The following is a 24,555-nucleotide window of genomic DNA, read 5'->3' on the forward strand; positions in this document are numbered from 1 at the left end:
TCCGTCAACATCAAAAACTCCAAAACCGCTGCACATTTCATCTTGATATTTGGTGTGTACATGGATGATGGGCTGTACATGAGATGAAGTTGTCATTGCCAAAAATATACAAATTAAGTGAAAAAATGTAAAAACAGTCAAAATTGAAAAAAACTCAATAACCACTGAGCAGATTACATGAAAAATTAGCATGTAAGTACTTTGGGCTGACCTGAAATGATTGTGCACATCTTGGGTCAGTATCTTGGATTTGCTATTTTTCATGAATTTTTTTGTAATTTTCTCCCATTTTTGGTCAAAAAATCTTCTTCTCTGAAACCACAAGTCCGATTGATTTGAAACTTGGTATGGAAGTGCATAGGAGTGACCTTTCCCAAATTTTGGCAAATCATGGTGAAATTTGCATATTTTTAGTTTACACGTCCATAGACTCCCATGTATAAGGCAGATCTCCATAGACTCCCATGTATAAGGCCACGAAAAATAAAAATTTAGTTTCTCATCGTATTCATATTGCAAAAAGGATGCAGTGACACAATTTTTAGTCCCCACGGATGAAGTCCAGTGGGCTTATAGATTGGGTCATGTCCGTGTGTTCGTCCATCCATGAGTCCATCCGTTCAAGCAGATATCTCGGATATTTTGACAAAATGTCATGTGACCTCGATGACCTTTGTCCTCAAATATACATATTTGTCCATAACTCAGTAACCACAAGTGTAGTCTGGTTCCCTGACCCATTTCCCCGGTAGAGGGCGTGGGGAAATATAGGGTCAGGTACCGGGTAGCCATCTTGAACAGAATTTTGTTCAAGATGGCGGAGGTTAGTCACCTGACAGAACATGCTACAACAAATATGGCTGCTACCATGAAAATGCCGGTCAAAATTCGACTGGATCAGAATTATGTTCGAACTCTGGTATCCGAACCAAAAACATTGGCACACGAGACGGGAAACATAAACTGAAAGGATTAATCCAGAAGTACGGGGAGATAGAGGTGATTGAAGGCTGTCTGTGATATCGCAGCAGTACTTGTTGAGAGAGAAATATAGAGAAATATTTTGACCAAATGTCATGTGACCTCGATGACCTTTTACCTAAAATATATGTTTATGTCAATAAATAAGTAACCACAAGTGCTATGTCCTTTGTATTTAGTAGGATGGGAGACCTTATGACAACACACGCTTTACCTCATTAATTATGCACACATCTAGTTCTGGGCAAGCGAATAGAGCTAGAGGTCTGATTTTATGGTATAGAGGGATTAATTAGCAATATAATTTTGTTTTCAAAATGTCATGTGACCTCGATGACCTTTGACCTTGATTATACATATATATGCATATCTCAGTAACCACAAGTTCTATACCGTCCAATTTTGATAGGATATTAGACCTTAAGATGTCACATCTTGTACCTCATTTATTATGCGCATATGTATTTCTTGGCTGGCCAATACTGCTAGAGGTCTGATCTTTTTTCCAGATTTAGAACCATAACTTAGACATGCCTCATTTGTTTCAAATTGGGAACAACGACATAGACCCATGTGCCCATAGATCTCAACATATACACTCCAGTGATACTTCTTAATGACCACATTTCCCTGCCCCATCAAGACTAATACTCCTATTACAAGTGGGGACTATGTCATTGTCAATGACTTGTTGAGTTAATGGTTTTATCACAGTATTCGATATTTCTAATTCTGTATTTTTTCCATTTTATATTCTGAATAAATACATTAAACATATTTCACTGTCTCCAGTACATTACATTTAAGTATTTTCACTTCATGCACTTTATCCCTTTCACACATGTTCAAATATCTGACCAGAGAACAAACACTAAATAGTCCAGGATGGGAGCTACAGTGTCATTGACGCTATTTTTTAAAAAGTGGTGCTGTGTGTTCTGTCCAATTACTAAAGGTCATTGTGCGAATCATCTTTTTTTGAAGTACAAATATTTCATTAAGGTATGTTGGATAGGTGGCTCCCCACACCTCAAGACAATAAGTAAGATGGGGAAGAACAAAGGCGTTATACAGCAGGACTAAGATCGATTGTGGCATTATGTGACGTAATTTGTAAAAAACACCAGTCATTTTGCTAATTTTCACACATACCTCATCAATGTGTTGTTTCTAAGAGAGGTTACTGTCGATAATTACTCCGACAAAAGAAGCACATTCCACTTTACGAATGTCATCGTTCTTCAATTGAAGTGAACCGTGACACTCAATATTTTTTCTACAACTTTTCATGATCATGTAATTTGTTTTTGTGGAATTGATTGTCAGTTTGTTGGCGTCACACCAGTTACTCACATGCCTAAAATCGTCATTAATACTATGCAGATTAATACAATTTGAACTGTTACAAAATGTGTGGAATAAATTCGAGTCATCAGCATAAAGTCGAAAGTTAAACGCGTCTGATGACATAGGAATATCATTTATATAGATTAGGAAAAGGGTAGGGCCTAAAATTGATCCTTGGGGACTCCACATGTGATTGTTTTTGCGTGAGAATTCACACCGTGTACACCAACGAACTGACTTCTTGACGATAAATAACTTTGAATCCAGCTAAGAGGTAAACCCCTTATACCATAAAATTCAAGTTTTGCAAGTAAAACATCGTGATTGATTGTGTCGGATGCTTTTGAAAAATCTATGAATATACCTAGAGTGGGATTACCATTGTCAATTTCATGAAGTAGATATTGAGAAAGACTGATTAGTGATAACTTTGTACTATACTGTTTACGGAACCCGTACTGGTGATCATAGAATAAATTGTGCTTGTTAAAGAAGAGAAGAACCTGTTTGTTAGCAGTCTGTTCGTAAATTTTGCTGAGCACCGGTAAAATGGAAATAGGCCTGTAGTTGCCCATGTCATCTAGATTCCCTTTTTTGTGAATTGGTAGTACCTTAGCAATTTTTAAATCATCTGGGAACACCCCTTTTGAGAATGAAAGATTTATCAAGTGACAAAGTGACTTGGAAATTTCTTCAACAGCATCTTTGACAAGTTTAACACTAATGTTATCATTGCCAGTTGCTTTCTCAATATCAAGTGACACAATTATATCCCTTATTTCAACCTCAGTTACAGGACGTAAAAAGAATGACTGTTGATTACGATTCTTTAAGTACTTATTCAAATCTGTTGCAGTAGAAGTATCAATACTCGATGCTAAATTCTCTCCTATATTACTAAAGTAATTATTTAAAAGTTCAACCATATTTTGCAAGTCAGAAGTACTTTCCATACTATCGGATGCAACATGAATCTGATTTGGAATCTTAAGATTCTTTCGTTTTTGCTTACCCAAAAGTTCATTTATTACACACCACATCTCATTACTATTGTTACTCTTTGTCATGAAAAGCTGTGAATAATACATTTTTTTGGCTTTCTTCAAGATATTAGTTAGATAATTTCTATATTTCTTGTATTTGCTATAAAAAGGTTCCTGGAACCCACCCTTGATTAATTTCTTAGACATACTATGTTTAGCTTTTATTGATTTTCTTATACCAGGGGTAATCCAAGGTTTGTTTTTCTTTTTGTTTAACTTGCTGAATGACTTAATAGGGGCGTGTTTTGAAGAATAATTGAGAAATTTTGTCGAAAAGTTTCTATAAGCTAAATTGATATCTTTACAAGAGATAACATCGTCCCAAGTTTCTCTTCTGAGGTCATTTGTAAAGATATCCTTGCTGTAATTTGAAAAATTCCTTGACAAAACTCGCACTTTGTCTGGTAGTGATAAACAAAAATTATTGAAAAATACAAAAACTGGTAAGTGGTCAGAAATGTCAGCATAGAGAACACCAGCATCAATGCTTCTGTCACAGAGATTTGTATAAATATGGTCAATGGTGGTCTGTGAATAACTGGTAATCCTAGTTGGATCTTGAATGACTTGCTCATAGTTTAAACAATGGAGATTGTTCAATAACATCTTAGACATACTTGAAGACTGGTTGATGTTGATATTAAAATCACCAACTAAAACACAACCATGGTATTTGTGGTTTATCAAACGCAAAGTATTTTCAAGGCCATCTATAAATAAGATTTCATCGTCACTTGGTGGTCTATAAATTACACCAACAATATACTGTTTGCCTTTGTCTTTAAATTCTAACCATAACGATTCTGCATTGGGTACTGAAATTTCGTCACAAATATTATATTGTATAGATGTATGTACATAGATCCCAACACCTCCACCTTTACAATGACTTCTACACCTTGTTTCCAGTGTGTAATTCTCCATGTTGAACATACATTTGTTCCGAATCTGCCATATAAGAGAACCCCCTACCCATTGCACCAAAAAATTGATGACCCCCTTTTAAGATGACAAAAATTTCATGACCCCCCTCATATTGCTTGAGTAAAGCACAGTCCCTCTACAAAGGGACCGCGAGTAAAGCTGCACACACAAATACCTCTGGAGGGGGGCACGATAGAATCCCCCCCCCAAAAAGATCCTCAGATTTTTTCAAATGACCCTCCTTACCAACTCACAAGGTGTTAATGTTCAAATTTCCCCTCCAAACTTGCTATAATTTTGAAATTACCCCTCAAAGGGATTGGACAGAAATTACAGGTGGATCGCAATATTTTTGCAGAAGCATGTGTGTACAAAATTTTGATATTTGGATTTAATTGACCCAGCTGTTTATAATATTGATTCACTATACAATGGTAGTCTATGAGAAAACTAGGTAATACTTTTTCAATACAAAACGCATTTATAGATATTTGATAATTGACATAAATGTACTTAAAGGTATGGAAATCGATCCCAGGGCCTAGGAGTGGTACATGTAAAACAGTGTGTATCTTTGCGTCAAAGGCGGAATAAACGATGAGTGTATCTATTTATCCAGGATATCTTAATCCCGACTGCTATGTTTGTACGCACATAGAGCCAGTCGACGTTAGAGACACAAAAAACAACACGAGGAACAAACAGACAAGGGTTTTGAACAAAATGTAGCCGGTACTTCACCGATGTCTGTAACTCCATACATGAAAATATTCGTAGCTTGACGCACTTTGAACATAGCTCGTAACAAGGGACAGTGGAAAGCCCATTGAACTACGTGTACAACTATAACAGCCACTCATGTAGTTTGTGAACAGTGAAGATTTTTCCGATCAACAACTTTGACAGATGGTGGACTGACCTGTCCTACCGCAATTGTTATCTCCCTCGATTCAGCACAAAATTTTCGTATGGACTGTTGATGCGGTGTTTACAGTTGTTACCTGGTGGTAAATCCTAGTCGTATTTACGACTGCTGCGTAAACAGTCACTGAATAAATTTTGCACGCATTTACAAGCACAGGATATTTTTACCGTTTTTTAATCGAAAACCGTCCGTATACGCGTATGACAGTGACAAAAACAACACAAGGAATCTGGCGTATATTGTTACTGAATTACTTTGACCAAAAAAAAAATTACCCAAATGCCGAACGGTGATCATACAGAACTGTGGACTGAACGACCTCAAACCGACCGGATCTCAGTCAACTGTGCCGGGCTCGACGTCTACTCTATCAGCGTCAACTCAAACTTTCACTCCAGACAACTTTACCCCACAAACTGGGAATATACTAAATTTACCTTGAAAAAAATTCAAACTGTGTATCGTATTGAAAAAATCTTACGGGGCCACGGAACAAATTAACAAACCAACAAATCCCAACAGAAACAGTGGAATGATCAATAGTGTGCAAGGTCGCTGTATTATATGTCAGGGTAAAAAAATATAGTTTTGAAATTTCTGGACGTAGTGGCGCGGCATAAGCAAAATTTTCATAACAATTGTGCATTTTATGATGAAAGCATGAAATTTGGTATGAATGTAGATTATCATAATATCAATCAATTTGGATACCGAGCCACCACAGATTATGCCTCGTTCTGGTGTGGCGGCCATTTTTAAATATGGCGACCATCAGTCACTATAAAATCCCCTACTGCTCTACGGATGATTCTGTGGGGAATAGTGGATGTATTTCCATTATAAGTGCCCATTAAGATTACTATTTGCATATTTTTATAAGCATAGAGCCTCGTTCTGGTGTGGCGGCCATTTTGAAACATAGCAATCTTCAATTACTGTAAAATCCCATAGGTGCTGTTCTACGGATGATTCTGTGGTGAATAGTGGACGTATTGTCGTAATAAATGCATATTAAGATTACTATTTGCATTGTTTAATGTTTGATTATTTTATTTTCTATGAAAAGAGGCTTCTCTTAATAAAATTATTGACAATATGGCTGCCATAAGGCCAAAATGGAAGATTCAAAATTGCCAAATTTAATGTTTTGTACGATGAGCAGCTGTTAGCTGTCCTGTGTAAGTGGACTTTCAGAAGGTACCGTTCGGAGTTTTTTATTTTATTTTTATTTGTAATCGTTGATGCACATGTTTCAACCATTTTTTAGGGTTGTAGCTGGTGTGTGTGCATCACACGTACGGCACACTCACCAGATTTTGCAAACTATTGGCCTAGATCGGCCCACGGGTATGAAGAGTTTGAGTGTAAGAACAGCGTGTCCCATGTTCTGCCAATGGATGGGGTTCTTGAGTAGAAACGTTGAATATGAGCAATATTTTGACATTCTAATTATCGTTTTTAAACTTTATAATTAGCCATTGACGAGTTTTGCAGGGCGTTCTTGCTCAAAAGGCCTAACATGGAAAATTGTGCGGGGAATTTAACCCAATCCTTCACTCTTGTTCATCTACAATCATATATAGGTCTACATACAAAAAAACATAATAATATTTACTGTATAACAATTTTTTTAAGTTTGAACGCTGAAAGCAATAACATTTTGGGGGAAAATCTCTTATATGTCCCCATAATTGTCCTCTTAGAGATTTATCATGTAAACTACAATTAGTGGTTCCATTTAGAATTTGACCACGTGGAGAACACGATCATATTTTATATTATTTCTGGCTATATATATATTACGTTTTATACATTGACTTTTTATATATTGCTTTTTATAATTCATTTAAGATACCGATCTTGTGTAATTTGATATAAATTTCATGATTTACAACATTACAACTTCCCCGATGCTAACTTGACACCTATTAACGCCTGTTAATCAGATGCGAAAAGCGCCACCTGTATGCATTTCGCGGCGAAGTGTAAATGAAGTTAGTTTGCTCACAGTATTAGTTAATGAGGGGATTATTGACGATGAATTTTCTGGCCAGCATTACGGCAATGCGGACCATGATATGCTCACCCTCAAGTCCTCAACACGATACGGACTATGGCTGACCCTTACCTCCATGGGTTGACCCAGGGAGCTTGAAAAGGACGTCTCTTGCTTGGAGGAGGGACTGTCACGCGTTGATAAATCGATACCGGTTTTGGCCGTGCAATGCAAGAGTACATTGGCACCTGTTTATGTGTACCTAGACGTGTATAAATCATCAGTGGTTTATACAGCGGTACAAGCATGGCGCCAGATCCGTTTCTAGCTCCATGGTGTAAGACTACGACTTTATTTTTGGCTGACTGCACCAGGCATGGTCCGCATCAAACAGTACTACAGAAGAAAATTTACACCGCAAATTTCCATGGACTTTTTTCCATTTTTTTGAAATCACATTATACCTGCACTTATCGTGAAGGCTCACTTCTCAGCCGTAAAACATTAGTTAAAGCACAGTGGATAGAGGGACTGTGGTTAAAGCTAGGTTTTCATATCAGTGACGTGTGCATGTGCGCAATTTTACTGTTGCTAAAGAGTGTCGATCGACCTTCTGTGAATGCTAAAACACTTCTCCGAGCCATAGACCCTCGAGGGTCTATGTCCGAGCATAGCATCAATAACTTGCAATGTAGTAAAGTAACATCCCCGGAAGATTTTATTTTCTTACATTTTGATCCTGCATACCCTCTGCTTGTTGACAAGCAATGAAGCTAACGAGCGTCCTACTGTTCACCATATCCTTGCCCCGAAAACGACTACAGATTATTTCAATTTTTCAAATTTCCATGGGAGAGAGTGGATGTAATCAGATCATTTTCTGGAACTACCAGGCTATGGTCACCTCATCCAATCATTACCCGTTTTCCGAACGATCTCTCGATATTAATTTAGTGTGTCATGATCAAACTTTCACTTTATTACAATGCTGAACTTCTTTCGAGAAACTTAGAAATAAAGATCGATTATTTTTACCATGTGTACACGCCAACGAGATGCTATTGCGGAGATTAAACCCAGTGGGTCATGGATGCCTTCTGATCTGAATAAAACGTTGGGTATCTTTAGAGCGGCAGTGTTTCACCACAGTACCTCAGAGGGACTGTGGTTTCACCATATCATGAAGGCGCAACTTTGCACAATTTTTAAATATCGGATAATTACTATCTAGTGTCGAAGTTTGACGATTTCGGGACAAGTATCGATACTATACTAGAATGAACTGCGGTTGTTCAATGGGAAGCCGCGTCTGTGAAATCGACGATATTTAGGATACCCGATATTTTTTCGGCGATTTGGGAACTCTAATATCGATACTAGAAGATACTAGAATTACTTGCCCTTTGCCTCGGCACGCTCTGTGAAATATCCGATATTTACCCGATATTTATCGGCGATTTTGGGACTCTAATATAGATACTGGGCGATACTAGAATGACTTGCCTCGTGCCTCGGCACGCCGGATCTGTGAAATCTCTGATATGTACCCGATATTTATCGGCGATTTGGTGACTCTAATATCGATACTAGACGATACTAGAACTACTTGCCTTGTGTCTCGGTACACCGGATCTGTGAAATCTCCTATATTTACACGATATTTATCGGCGATTTCGGGACTCTAATATCGATACTAGACGATACTAGATTCAGTCAAATCGCGCGTAAATATCCGATATATATCGGAGATTTCACCACCTCACAGTTCTGGCCAAACCCGACATCCAAGGACTGACTCTAGCTTCGATACTAGACGATACTAGATTCAGTCAAATCGCAAATAAATATCCGATATATATCGGAGATTGCACCACCTCAGAGTTCTGGTCAAACCCGACTTCCAAGGACTGACTCTAGCTTCGATACTAGACGATACTAGATTCAGTCAAATCGCAAGTAAATATCCGATATATATCGGAGATTTCACCGCCTCACAGTTCTGGCCAAACCCGACTTCCAAGGACTGACTCTAGCTTCGATACTAGACGTTACTAGATTCAGTGAAATCGCGCGTAAATATCCGATATATATCGGAGATTTCAGCCCTTTATAGATCTGGCTAAGCCAATCTAATTTCGATATTGTATAGTCTAGTAGCCGTAAATATCGGATATCATATAAAAGTGAAATGTCGCCTTGTCCTCTGTTTCACACAAACGAGATCGTCTTTGTCCGACAACGGAAGTTGACCGGGCAATTCATTTCGCAATCCAGTTTCTTCCAGTGATTGTCATTCGAAGTGTTTTTTTTCACAAAGGAACAAGCTATAAAACTTCTCGACCAGTATATTAGCATTTAGCATAAATAAAAAAAACAGACAGACAAATAGCTAGATAGATGGATGATGTGGGTGGATAGATAGATTCTCTTTGTGACAGCGACTGTTTATGAAGATAAGACAGAGAAGATACATGTAGATAGACAAAGAGACGAAGAGAAACAGGAAGCAAGGAAGCAATCATTGTTCGCCGCGTTCGTTCAGGGAAATTAAAATCGACGGAGGCTACGCTACATAAACAGGACTAAAATACCAACATTTATGTGGAAATGGAAATTTAAATTTCATGGTCACTGTTTTGGCCATTAAATGATAAGATTTTAAAGTGACATATATATATATATATATATATATATATATATATATATATATATATATATATATATATATATATATATATATATATCCCTTTAAAAAAATTCAGCGATGGCCACAAAACTGTTTCAGCTGAGTCATTTTGAAGGCATGTCTGCAGTAACATAGGATGGGGATTACGATATTGGCGTTGGTTGCCTTTCAACGACAACTCGCAGTGAGAGATATCCTCAAGTTGTTTGCGTGAAAATTGTCTTCCTTCAGTGACTGTCACTCTCACTGTGTTTTTTATCTGAGGGAAACTTTTCAAACATAATGTGTACCACCGGTAAATTGCAATTTGTAAGCTCTGTTCAATAAGGAACGCAGTCCTCGTTTCTAGCGTTTATGCGGCTTATGCTGGCATAATTATGTTTATCTAATTTGAATAGAAAAAGGCTAACAACGTAAAAGCGAGTTCTGTAAAAAGCATACGAATCACTACCAGAGGAATAATTTCGACACCTTTTCATGCTCCATGAATCCATCATGAATGTCCATCAAATGTTGTTTCAACAAATTTTGCAATGTTTTGATGCATTATTTAGACAAAACATGATCTAACCTTTCGCCAAGGGCATTTGGCGAGAGATAAGCAGCATGGACCACGTGATCCACTGCCGTCCGCCGACAGGATTCAAAATTATGGTGAAGTCACCGTGGTTTAATGACCAGCTCGTAATTACCGTAGTCACGAGCGTTCATCTTACACTTTACACTTTTGATGCAGCAAATACTGAGTCCGAATCACCACAAATTCAAGTAAATCAAAGTCCGAACTGAAAACCTTTATCTACGACTGGAACTTAACATCATTCCGTTCGAGGCCCGCGGCCCCCTCATTATCACCGGCATAAAAAATCGGCGTCATCAAGGGACTCTCAATTTTGTATTTTATATTTTTTATTCGGATGTAGCTTTACCTATACTTGGGGTATTTAAAAATTGAATTCGTTCTCCACTGCTTGATGTAAATGTTCTGCTGGGAGTGTTTGAAGACTGTGAGACAATCACAATTATCGCCTGTGTTGTTTGCTGAATTAGCAACCTCAAGAATGGTACAAATTTTCATTACGATTTTCTTCTGACGGAAGTCCTTGTCTGATTCAAAACGTTTGATAATACGATTGTGACTGGCGAGGCTACATCAGGATGCAATGCACTCGAGTCGAATAGAACATAGACAATGTCTCTGTTTTCTTGTGAGGTGGGATGAGGTAAGGTATACAGCTGCCGCTATGTCGTCATAAGTACGGACCGAAAGAAAGTAGCAGTTATACTTGTAAAATATGAACTTTAGTAGCAGTCAAGTCTACAAGCTATAGAAGTCGAGTGAAGTCTGCACGCCACGGTCATTCCACTCGCTTTTGTGGAGTGACCATGCTTTGTGCTAGGTGTTGGTACAATGAAGCGTCTTTTCAGTTCTTTTGTACCGATGTCGCATCGCAATTGCCATATGGTGTCAGAATTCGAAAATACCACGAAACCATAGTCCCTTGTAGAGGGACTGTGACGAAAATAATATTCAATCAAACTTCACAGGAGAAATAGTCGCGGTTTCCACACACTGCCTTGCATGCAAATGCTGTTCGAGTCGTTTGATTTTGGTATTATCGATGTGTACGTGATTCACACCTTCCGACCGGCTTAGCATATTAACTAACCCCGAAATTTCGGGGTTGCATACATGGCTAGTTAGCATCGGCGAAGTTGTAATGAATTAGTTTAAGAGTTATTTCAACGTCACGTCAATGGTCTATTGCACGAATATAGATTCATGCCCATCATGACAGCCCTGCGCCCACACAGAACTTGACGGGGTGGAAACCGTCGATCTCGCCATATATATCTTTTGTAATCTTGTAATGACGACGGTTTCCACCCGACTAGAATTTACCAACAGCGCCACTGTCGTATGTTAAAAAATGTGAAAGAGGCTCCCACCTTACTTTCCAAAATGTTTAATTTGTGTCGAGTTTGTCTTTGATTCGTTTTGGATATCCGATTCTTTGTGTTAATAAAATGTTTGTTTCGCTTAGGATATATGTTTGGAAGTTTGGATTAGTGTGTACGGTAATGTTTTGTTTGTGTACAGAAAGATTATGGCGAGCCGCAGCCGGACCTCTGGTGTTACAAAGTTGATTTAAGTGGCCCTTTGATGCTTGCGTTTCGAAACCCGTGTGGTTTCTCAACAGTCGCAATGTAGATTCTTTTCTTAGTTTGCTATTTGTTCTGTGTCGTCACTGTCTACATAGTTGTGTATGGAACTGAGTGTTGCGTAATTGCCTTTCGTATTCGCGTACGTAATCTTTTGTAATCTTTTAATGACGATGTCTGGGTTTTATGGTAATGTGTCTATTGCTTGCAAGCTTGTTTATCGATTCTTTGGGTACGAGAAATGTTTTGTTTCCTTGTTTGAAAGGATATCTCTAGAAGTGCAAGTTAAGTAGCTTCCGGAATAGGGTTGTTACAACTGGTATGTGGACAAAAAGTTTGACCTTAGAATTTCACCAACAATGTTCATCAACTATACATGGGAGTCTATGATAAACTTGTGAATAATATTTTTTCCAATGAAAAACTTGCTATACTTGTGCATATACAGACGTTCAATAATTAACATAATTGTACTTGATTAGAATATGACGGTTATGTTCATCCACTATACATGGGAATCTATGAGGAAACTATGAATAATTTTTTTCAAATACAAAAATAGGTAAACCTGTGTACTTATGTACTCTCGATTATCAATATTAAAGGGACAAAGTCGCCCATTTTTCACGAATTTTGTTTTATACAAGATATTACTTATATTATTTGACAGGTTGAAAGATACTGAATGAATGGGTGACCATGCATATATTCGACCCCGGTTTTAGACAAATTAAATGAAACCATCGCAAAAATAAATTAATGGTCATGACCATTGGATTTTGGAATTTCACCGAAATGTAGATTCACTGTACATGGGAGCCTATGAGGAAACTATGATTTTTTTTCCAAACCAAAACTATCTAAATCCATAATTCATTTTAAAGTACATAGTTAGACTAGGTTTGTGTGCAAGAAATTGGAGTTTGGAATATACATTGGAGTCTATGAGAATACTATGAATATTTTTTTACAATACAAACTAAATTAATTTGAGCTTTTATAGGTGTTTGATAAGTTATAAAAATGTACTTTTATTCAAATAGGGTATTTGAAAGTTCAGATTTTGACAACAAGTAAGATATTGGAATTTCACTTAAAAGTATAATTTCACTTTTTATGGTACTAGTAGTCTGCAGGTAACTGTTAAATAGTTTCCCTGACAAAACTTGTAATAGGTAAGTTATAGAAATTCATTGCCCTCAGTGAGCTCGATTTACAATAAGACAAGCCTCAGAGTTGCCAAGTCAAGATGTTCATGTGGCAGATAATTATACTTTTGTTCAGATTTACAGTTAAATGACTTCAGAGAATGAAATCATGTAGCGAATCATTTTTATCTCCCAGAATATTTCTTAACACTGAAACAACTTTTTGACGGGACGGATACTTATGAAAATTAAGTGACCCCCCTCTGAGCTGTTTGAAAAATACATGACCCCCGATTTGCAGTTTTCAAATTAAAGGTGACCCCCCCCCCCCCTGGATTTTGCCGGCCGTAATAACTGAACGCTCCCTAATGGCTCCTTGCCAGAAAATGAGGCTGAAGAGCAAGGTGCGGCAACCACAACCATTTCATACGAGAGTGGCAAAATCAAGGCCTCCTTCGGGAGCCGTCATTAATAACGGCCGGGGGAGGAATCTGAGGGGGTCACTCAAAAAAATCGGAAGACAAGGTGGGTTCTCAAAATGTGGAGAGAAAGAAGGAGGTTACTCAATTTTTGGTGCATAATAAATTGAAACACCTCTCAGATTGCCACATTGGACACATCAGTTTCTCAAAATTTTTGATGCGAGAGAGGACACCCCCGCTAGTGCTCTCCCCCTTGGGATGTTCTGACAGATTTACTTAAGAAAAAAAATGAAAACACCGCTCAGATTGCATCAGACTGCACTTTTGCACACATCAATTTATCAAAATTTTCCACAGAAGAGAGGGGACAACCCCTCTGACACTATTCCCGTCAGCCTCTTGCGTGTTCTCCCCTGTACTTTCAAATTATACACTGTCGGATTCAAGAGTGAAGACCCTGTCATGATACCAAAATAATATATGGTTGAATACTGATTATAGCACGAGCTTTTTTATCTACATTTAGTTGTGACTTTGAATTTGATTTTGTTGTTTTCACCTTTTCCAACCGTCATGAGATAACCGATAATAATCTAGAAGGGCACACCAGGATTTGAAAGGTCTTAAAAGGTCGTGAAAGGTCTTTATTGCTTTACTTTTGTAAATTATACAAAACATGTATTGACATTTAACTTTTCTAAGTATTAGAGAGTGGATACTCAAATTCATCATGGTTAGCAGGGGGGTTACTCGAAATTTCAGCGTTTCCGATGAAATTCCTCCGACCCCCAGGCCGTAAATAATGATGGCTCCCTTATACTAGAGACCGCAAGTGGACGAATCGGTTCGCGATCGCGACCGCTCGGGATGCCTTGACTTGTTGCGGCAGTAAATAGCGAACAAAATCACTCAGAAATGAAAACAATAGCATCGAATAAACAAATCACATCACGCCCTGGATATCTTGAATGTCTGCCAGATCAAGACGATAATTATTCAAATTATGTGTAAGCCTACGTGCCCACGGAATTTTGTCGAAATTAAGAGCCCGTGAAATTGCAAGTTGACGATGAAATCGTTCAGAAGTTACAATGGATGGCGCCTGTTCTTTATAACAAGGCCCCAACCGGGCCCCACTCACTACTTTTATAACCAAAAACAGATCATACCCACATACATAAATGGGAATTAGAAAATTGGGATCTAATTTCTAATTTCTACTTCTACTATCTGTCCCCGAGACGCATTTTACCAATAGCTTACTCTTTACTGAAAAGCTATTATCGAGCGCTGCAAAAGTAAACAGACAAGGCGCTATGTGGTATCGTCATACTGTTCCGATTTTAATTGACTTAGATAAAAGCCGACACAGTAATTTGGGATTTATCAGGGCAAAAAAAGGTTGGCTGCAAAGTACAATCGTCACAAGGGCTTTAAGCTATTTTTTATAAAGTTGTTTGCGGCAAAAAAATCCCCATTTCAAAAAAGGCGGAAATATGCTTCATGTGCTCGGCGAAAATTTTTGAAAATTAAATAATTTGCATACGTTCTTTTTCCTGATTAAGTGTCCAAATTTAAAAATGGACTGGTCTCAACCTGCCACGGATTCAAATTACACGCCCTTGCAATGTACACGCCGTCCCAGCACATTCAAATGTTTGCAAGGCAGAGAGGTCTGTAGACGGCAAATGCCATGCATTCACAGAAGGCTTAAATGAAGCCTGTGCTTGATTAGGGCAACCTCTCGACATTATAGTGCAATTCAAATTGAGAATTCTTTGTTTTTACGAACAATGAGTTGTCTCGGGTACAATTTTGCTAAACCCCTTTCTTATCTTGTATTGATACCTTAACATCATGTACTTACTCTGCTGTGCCGGTTCTTTGCCCACTTTTGACACCGTGATAGATCCCGGTCACGAGGGACACTCCCAGCATAAATGAAAACAACACATAGTCAACGACTCCAAATGGACTAGTCTCTGATGCCATTTTCAAGGTCGCTGAGTAAATAATTTTCTTCAGAACTCTGTTCGAAGTGCAAGGTATGAGAAATGGAGAGAGAACATTCTTAACTGCTAGGCAGATCGTTATTGAATCTTTTATTGCCTTGCTGAGGTGCCTACATTCCTAATTATTTATTCATTGGCCATATGGGTTCTCTTGTATGTTTCTGGTACATTTGAAAAGAAATTATGACGCAAATGCCCCTCGTTTATCATTTGGCTGACTGGTTGTGGTGCCTTGATATTGTGTATGATAACAGATGGCAATTTATGGTTAAAATTTAGATTTGTATAACTTTGTTGTTTTTTTGAATGAACAAATCGAATCGGTAACTGCAAAGCAAAACCTATTCCTTCCGACATGGTTGGCATAATACTAGCCCTGCGTACAAGTCTGTGTGTTCCCAGCGTTATACGGCCTAACGCCGAGACCTGTAAGCTTACGCAGGGCTAGCATAATATTAGAATTTCAGCAATCCCCTTTTGCTGCCGATATCCGAGATATTTGCTGAGATGTTGTAATATTTAAATGCAAGTACTCCCGTCTTATATGGTGGCATACGTTATTCATGGCGACTTTCTGATGTTAAGAAAAATTGCCATCTTCAGGTTTGCATATATATATATATATATATATATATATATATATATATATATATATATATATATATATATATATATATATATATATATGAGAAGCTGTATGACGACTATGGCTACTACTAGTATTAGTAATATCCGGCATAATAAGAGGGTAATCACAGGAGGTGATTGTAATTGCCAGGACAAGTCTACATATCCCTTAAAGGGTAACTGTCAAGTCAAAGGTGCCGTTTAAAAGTCAAAGGTATCAAATGGGGGACAATAAGGAAAGGGTTTACATCGGTCTCACTTATAACACCTTCAGGACGCGTTTCGCTCGTCTTCTAGTGATGTGTAAAGATACTGGATAATTTAATGTTATCCGTTTTTTCTTTGCAGAGCTCGACTAGTGTACATGTTGCTTCACTGTGTTTTGTCAATTGTTGTGATTCACATGGGTCCATTTCACTGTAGGTCCCTGCAGATATGCTACAGCTATCAAAGTCGTTGAAGTCAAAATCAGCACTTAAAGACAGAAAATTTAAACCCGTCCGAAAACCAACATACAAACTTTGGTTCTATAGAAAGAAATTACCTGACATTTACCGATGTTTGAAATTCAAAATGGCTGCCATTCCTACGTTAACTCTATGGCGAAACATGGAATTTTCGATTTTCGAAAAAATAAGACGGTGACAATTTTTCTTACTCCAAGAGCTTTCAAATGGGACCCACAAGTGGTAGATCAGAAAAGTTTCTGGGTCCAAATATCTGTCCCCGAGACGCATTTTACCAATAGCTTACTCTTTACTGAAAAGCTATTATCGAGCGCTGCAAAAGTAAACAGACACCCTGTCAAATTCTCTTTTAACCTTTCCAAATGCTTGACCTTGCTTGACATGACCTTGAAATGAATCGCTGAGTTTTCTCCATGATGAAATATCTTTAACTTCTTTCGGTTAATTTGTTCAGCTGTTTTCAAAGGAGTTACTGATCAAATTGCTACATAACGGCCCAGTAATTCTGACGGCCTTTTTGCCTGGTTTTGTCACTATAAATCCTGTAACCTCCGTGGCCCTCATGAGTTACTGAATTGCAAAGTGTGTGAGAGGGGATCCCGGCAGACGAGAATGTTTTATCTGTATTCGAAGCTATGGAAGACCGGTCACGACATGCGACATGCGAGTTTGTAAAACTGCGATCTGCGGTTAGGGTTAGGGTAGGGGTTAGGATTAGGGGTTAGATTTTCTCTCGTAAAAAGCCTTACTTCGCTCTCAATCCTGGAGGTTAGGCCAAGGGACAGAAAAATTGTAACGGCATAACTTAGGGTTACTTAGCGTTAGGGGTTAGGGTTAGGGTTAGGGTAGGGTTAGGGTTAGGGTTAGGTCGCAGATCACAGTTAAAGACGCAGGTCGTATGTCGCAGGTCGTGACCGGTCTTCAATACCTGTCGGAGTCCTAACGTGGCCGCTATTTCTCCCAGGGTGTCTCCATTGTAGAAGTATGCAGAAATAAGCTCATCTCCACCTCTGTAATCCATCGTTAGGAGGAGAACGAAATGACATGTATGCAAACGCCATATTAGTTTTGCAACTCGCATGTCGCAGTTTAAGAACTCCCAGGTCGCAGTCTAAAAAACACTCGCATGTCGCATGTCGTGACCGGTCTTCCATACGAAGCACACAAGATTCACGTCAGCATCTGACGGCATATGCAACACTCACCTTCAGATAAAATTCAATATCTTACCGCTGAACCTTTACAGAAGTTTCCTAATCAGGTCTGCATGGCAGACCATTGTATCTACGCCTCCTGCAGCGACATGCATGCTTGCTGCAGTATGTGATAATGAACTCGTTTGGTCGATTATGCGTTATAACACGAGAGGGCGTAGCCATCGAGTGTTATAACGAATAATCGACCAAACGAGTTCATTATCTCACTTATCACACGGCCTTGACAATAGACAGTCGAATTTTATTCTAATTTCCTTGGCAGGGGATGACAATAGACAGCCGAATTTTATTCTAATTTTCTTGTTAGGTGATGACCTTGAATTGTATTTAAAAACTATCTACTGTTGATTGACCAATCAGAGTGCTCAATTCAGGGTGTTTTATTTACTCGTAAAGCCTTGGTCACCAAATTCCAGAAACGAATGACAGCGCCGTAGTAAAGTACTGTCCAATCAAAAGTGAACATGTCATATTCTGTAGACATCTGGTACGTTTTAATATTCAAATTTGGTAACACAGCGGAAACCAGCTGCAACACAAAATCTGCTGTGCCCTAGGGCATTTATATAATGTGCCCTAGGGCATTTATTGGATGTTCCATTACATTGGAAGGCTATTTCACAAATAAAAGTTTTAATTCATATCCTAAACATGTTACATTGACAAAGGGGACGGTTGACGTAAACACATTGAAAACGAAAATATATCAGTTAGCGGCGATAGTTTTTAAGTCGGATAAAACCCTCGTACTCGGGCTCTTCTGGTATATAAAGTCCAACCCTACGATAAAATGTCTCGGCCTGCGGCCTCGACATTTTATCGTTGGGTTGGACTTTATATACCAGAAGAGCCCGAGTACGAGGGCTTTATCCTATACATATTTCGATTTTTGTCTACAAGCATTCAGTTGTACAAATAAACACTGAATACATGACGCTGAAATCCGTACATAGTCATGGACGACGTAACGTCTTTTGATCTTGGTTTTCAGTGGTGGGATGAAGTTTCACTGACGCAACTGGATGCGATACCAACTCAGGAGTTATGTCATGTGAGTGGACAGATCAATGAAAAACTATTTTCGACTCCCTTGACGGAATCGCAATTTAAGCAAACTCTGAATGAAAGAATACCACTGCGAACAAGGCACGCCAACAGTTGGGCAGTATCACTCTATAATGAATGGGCCATGTGGAGGAAAATTCAACCTCATACTGTCACAGACCAGAATTGGCCGATACCTGCTTTGGAAATTGGCTCCTTGAAATCCCTCGATTACTGGTTTGCAAGATTCATCTACGAAATCAAACGAAAGGATGGTAAACCATATATCCCCAATACATTGACAAATATTGCTGCAGGATTGCAACGCTATATTTAGTCGACGTCTGTGATCGTAGAGACGTGCATTTGTTTAAAAAGGACGATGGGACCTTCAAAACATTTCAACATGCACTCGAAAAACGTAAAAAAGAGCTTATCGCTGAGGGTGCAGGCATCGCCGTGAAAAAGGCAGATCCTGTGACCGAGAAGGATGAGGAGAGATTGAGGGAACGCGGTGTGTTCAATTCTGACACAGCAAGAGGTTTGTCATATTCATAGTTTACTTTTATATCTGCGAAATGTTCGGACTGAGAGCTATATGGATGAACATACCAACCTCGAGGCCAACCAGTTTCGCACAGGATTTGATGAAAACGGGCGAAAATTTCTACAGTATGAAGGACGCCTGTCTAAGACTTGCACTGCCAGGAAAACATTGATTGCAAATCAAAACCAAAGGTAATCAGATAATATTCTGATCCTTCGAATGAGCGGTGTGTTGAGTCAATTTATGAACAATATCTTACCCTCATTGGTTTTTCTGGCCGGTTTTATCGCAGACCAATGCCAAATCGCGATAATGGGACTATAATGTTTGGTGTTAATACACTCAGGAAGTATACCTAAAGGATATGTACAGGGATGCCGGTATTGACTACGTAGATGAAAACAGAAACATCACAAATCACAGCATGTTGTACCAGATTATATGACAAGGGATTTGATGAACAATCAATAATAATATAATAACAGGAAGAAGCGGTCATCGCTCGACTGCAGTGAGGAGCTATAAACGGCCGTCCGAAGACTTGTTACAAAACATATTCAATGTCCTGCAGCCCCCAAACCTAAACAAGAAAAATTGTGTTCGGAAACAGAAAACAGGGAACCTAAAGACAAGCCTTCAACTCATGATCGAGTCTTACACATTGTTGTTTCTGACGGAATTGACTCTGTCTGCTCAGAGCGATCTGGAAAGAAAATGACAATTACTTTGATTTCTAAAGACTTACATTTGTGCTCTGTAAATTGCAAGTTTGTGTTGGAAGAAAATTGAACTAGTTTTGCAAGTTTGCGTTGGAATAAAATTGACCTTGTTCATTGCTGTGCATACCATCTTGTCAGGTGGTTTGTTCATGTCGACCAATCAGAGACAAAGAATCCTGCCGTGGATTATTGCCATGTAACTGTATCATTCGATAAGGAGTAGACCATTTGATATTGGGGCGGAGGAGCTTTGAAGATTGGGGAGTGAATTCTAAGAACTTGATTTGAATAAAACATGAAGCAACACATGGCAGAAAAAAATAAAATACACAATACTGCAAGCATCGACAGTTTCCTTCTGTCTGTTGCAATCACCAAACCTTGTATCAGTAATCCTACTGGTTGCTTCCATTTTCTTTCCCATTTCCGAAGTAAGATATTGTTTTACTATAAGTAAGTGGACGAGTAGAGGGCGGTTTACGGAATTTAACGGTACACTGCAGTTTGCCCGTGAAACTCAGAGACCCGCAGGGCCGAAAAGTTTTATGGCAAGCTGTACCGTTAAATTCCGTGAAACATCGGCTACTAGTTCACTTACCGTGTTATACCACGAATTTGCCGAGGTTTAGAGCCTTGTTTGCGCGCCGAAAGTTTGGATTCGTAATTTAGTGCAGTGTATGTTGAAGTCTTGGCAGGAAACATTGAAACGTTTTGTCACCATGTTCTTGAACGAAAGTGTAAAAAATAATCCATGATTGGATAAAACAAAGTTGACATGTGTTGCTTTTGTAGTGCGATGATGTTGTTGAGCACCTGGTTTGATTTGAATTTTATGAATTATGGTTGATTGGTTGAATGAAGAGAACAGGTGTTTGCAGATCGACGTTGGAGAGACGCGTGGCTCATTTGGGCACAGGCGGCCCAAACACTATTAATAAGCTTATTATTGAGTTTTTCTCAGTTTTCTCTGTCACTGTCAGTCCCTCTCCTTTTCTTCATGCTCTGACTGATCGTAGTAAATAGAATAAATGACTATATAGCCTAACCTATAGTCTCTTGACTCTTTATAAATTTTATGCCCATTACAAGGACGTGTATCTCTCATATACACATCTTGTAATTAATTAGTCAACACAAGTAATTATGCTAATTCGTGGACTTATCAAGGGTTGGTCAACATTGCAAAGATAGAGATGTAAATGAAAAAGGAGTAACCTTTCCTATCTTTCGCGATGTTGACGAACCCATAAAATCCCTTATAAGTCCACGGATTAGCATAATTAGTCATGTTGACTAATTAATTACAAGATGCGTGCTAAACGTCCTTGTAATGGGGTGTAAAATAAATAAAGAGTCAAGAGGCTAGGTTAGGCTATAAAGTCATTTATTTTTATTTACTACGATCAGTCAGAGCATGAAGAAAAGGAGAAGAACTGATAGAGAAAACTAAGAAAAACTCAATAACAAGCTTATTAATAGTGTTTGGGCCGCCTGTGATTTGGGTTGAAATTTGAGCAGCACACGCACAATTGTGAAACAGAGTTCATCCTATCGCAGATTGATATCGATGATAAGGAAGATTTCTTACTCGACGAAGTGCGGAAAGGGTTTCGCTGTCAACCCCCCCCCCCCCCCCCCCCCCCATCCCCCGTTGATCAAGAAACTGTGGAGCATTGCGCAGCAATAGTTGAAATATGCAAGATTAAATACAACATACTGCTGTAGAAAATAAAAATCTGTCACTTTAAAAACTGACCAAAAGAACATTTCTATGCCTATGGTATAATTCTTTGAGGATGAAGACTATGCCTGAGAGATGAATCTCTAAAGTTACAGAGGCTCAAGGAAAGACCAATATTTCTACTAACACTGATTACAGGACAAAATTAGTATTAGTCACTCTCTGTTCATGAAGTAAATGAAGCAAGATAAATTGTTTCAAAATCGTCAAATATATGCATTTTGAAGTAACAATCTACAATTCCGTTGAAAGAATACAAGAGAAAACATCAAGACCTAAGTAACGATTAAAAATGGTAAAGGTCTAGTCAGAGGGATGCTGTAATGATAGTTAGCCTCTAAAAAAGAAATTCATTAAATAAGCAAATACTGATGATGATAATGATGATACTTTCTCACATAGTGTCGAGATGCAAGAAAGATATACAATATGTACATTAAAATATACATATAAAAAAGAACGGAATAAAATACATTAAGACAGCAAGTAACAGACGACAAAATCAAAAAAGCCAAACGGATTTAGAATTAGATTTTGCCCAAAAGATGAGACTTACACATTTGCATTTTAGAAGAATGAAGAGTAGAACAAAACTTGACGTCTTCTGGTAAACTATTCCATATTATATGTTAAACTTCTCTTAAAAAATTGTGTTCTGTGTCTTGGAATGTATAATTCATATCTGTCTGCAGATTTTGTACGACTGTGGACGTTCTGGACACTTTGGAAACATTCAAATATTCAGGAGATAAATTAGTTTTGACTTTGTACATTAAGACTGACTCATTAAAAACGACCCTTTGTCTGAATGGTAACTAATTTGAAACATCGAATAAATTAAGATAGGATTGCTAAAATTAGAGTCTAAAAGTACTCTGGCCACAGCTTTCTGTAGTCTTTCAATGCGGAGTAAAAGCTTGTTTGGAACAATGACACCGTATGTTAGAACAGTTGTCAAAATGGGGTACAATATAAAACAATTGTAAAAAATAATCTTAGCTCTGATTTTTGCCTTCAAACACGTTTGTCGACAGCACTGTTCTTTAAGTTGGATTTTGTCTTAATGTCAATTTTATACCATATACTATTTTGAAAAGACTTGAATGAAAAAATAACATCATAAAAAGTTGCGATACTTGTTCTTTCAAAAGTAACTTCATGTTTTTCTTGAGCGAATATGCTATGAAAATTTTTGTGGGAGAATACTGCTTGTCCCGTTTCATACTGTGGCAGTTTCTGCCAACAATAATTGGAAATGAATTTCCTCAGTGTTCAACTATAAAAGCAAACTACATCCTAAACTGGTAACGTGTACAAGAGAGATTGCCATAACTGCTAAAGTTCCAGGCCTGGCGGATTGAGAATCAAATGTATATGATCATGATGACATGGAACTTAACAAGTGAAATTTTGCTGGCTTTGTATCCTTCTGAAAGCATATTATGAAAATAAACACGTAACTTATCATATGTGATTGATGAACTGGGTGGCCGAGTTGTTATAGCTAATTTGGAACGGTGTATTGGCGCGGGAGGGGGGGGGGTGTTGTCACAACCGAACAAAACCTCATGCTTGGCAGTCAATACGGCTTGGCTCCCTGTACTTTTAATGTGGTCCCCTTTTCAAAATTTAGTGTAAAAAAACCGGGTGACAAGCTGACCAATGGGCTATGAATATCGATTTTTTATCGATTTTTTGATGACTGTACTGATAGTACTCGATTCTTTGATGATTGAAAGTCCATTTTCAGTCATTTGACTAAACTCTCTCACAGCCGGCCTCGCCGGCGGCTTCACCTCAGACCACAATACCGCCCTCAGCAGTTTAGCTGAGCAAAGCTCGCCTCAGCGAGCCGGCGGCAAATTCCGTTATAGCTTCGCTATAGATAACCCAGCTGGCCCAGATGGCTCGGTGAGCGTCGCTTGCAAGAAAGATCGTTGAGGGCGCATCACCATATAGTTGAGGATGGAGCTGCGTAGTGGTCGAGGGGCTGTGAGAAAGTCCATCATTTGACATACTTGTGCAGGGTATTTGTTGACAGTTTGACTGGAGATAGATATTTACCAAATGTCAGAATTTTGCAAGGAAAAATACTTAATTTTTCGATGTCTGCAAGTCTAAACATGACAGAAAATGACATCTAAAGACATCCTTATGACAGACAGTATAAAATGCGTAACTTTCCAAAGTTGCTCATTCCCATTGCCATGCCAGAAATACTATATTTTTTTAATCAAACAACCTATACGCCACGCCAAACCATGATGAGATGAGACTCGAAAATCATAAATCACAAAAGAAAATAAATACATCTGACAGAAAGTGTCTTCCATTCTGGTTTCCATAGTTACGATGCATATTTCGCACGTGACGTTGTCGATATTCCAATCCTAACTCGCGAGCCACAAGGAAAGGTATGACTCAGTCGTTTTCAAAATGACAGAGACCGGTAAACTTTTATTCCGACACGTGGTCAATTTAAAATTGAAAATCCAATGCCAGGGAGTGAATTAAACTTGCTTATAGCTACAACGTGGGTTTCGCCA

The 24,555-nt window shown here is 38.4% G+C and overlaps 1 protein-coding gene across 1 annotated transcript in view; it reads right to left on the reverse strand.

The window, feature by feature from the left end:
* LOC139148580 (sodium-dependent multivitamin transporter-like) overlaps nucleotides 1-17,762 on the reverse strand; it is a 41,604-nt gene extending 23,842 nt beyond the window's left edge. The window contains exon 1 of the mRNA XM_070720064.1: nucleotides 17,670-17,762. Coding sequence (XP_070576165.1) covers nucleotides 17,670-17,762 — 93 coding nt within the window. The remainder of the gene's footprint in view (nucleotides 1-17,669) is intronic.
* Between the last annotated feature and the right edge of the window lie 6,793 nt (nucleotides 17,763-24,555).

Source organism: Ptychodera flava, chromosome 13 (assembly GCF_041260155.1).
Source record: "Ptychodera flava strain L36383 chromosome 13, AS_Pfla_20210202, whole genome shotgun sequence".
Classification (NCBI taxonomy): domain Eukaryota; kingdom Metazoa; phylum Hemichordata; class Enteropneusta; family Ptychoderidae; genus Ptychodera; species Ptychodera flava.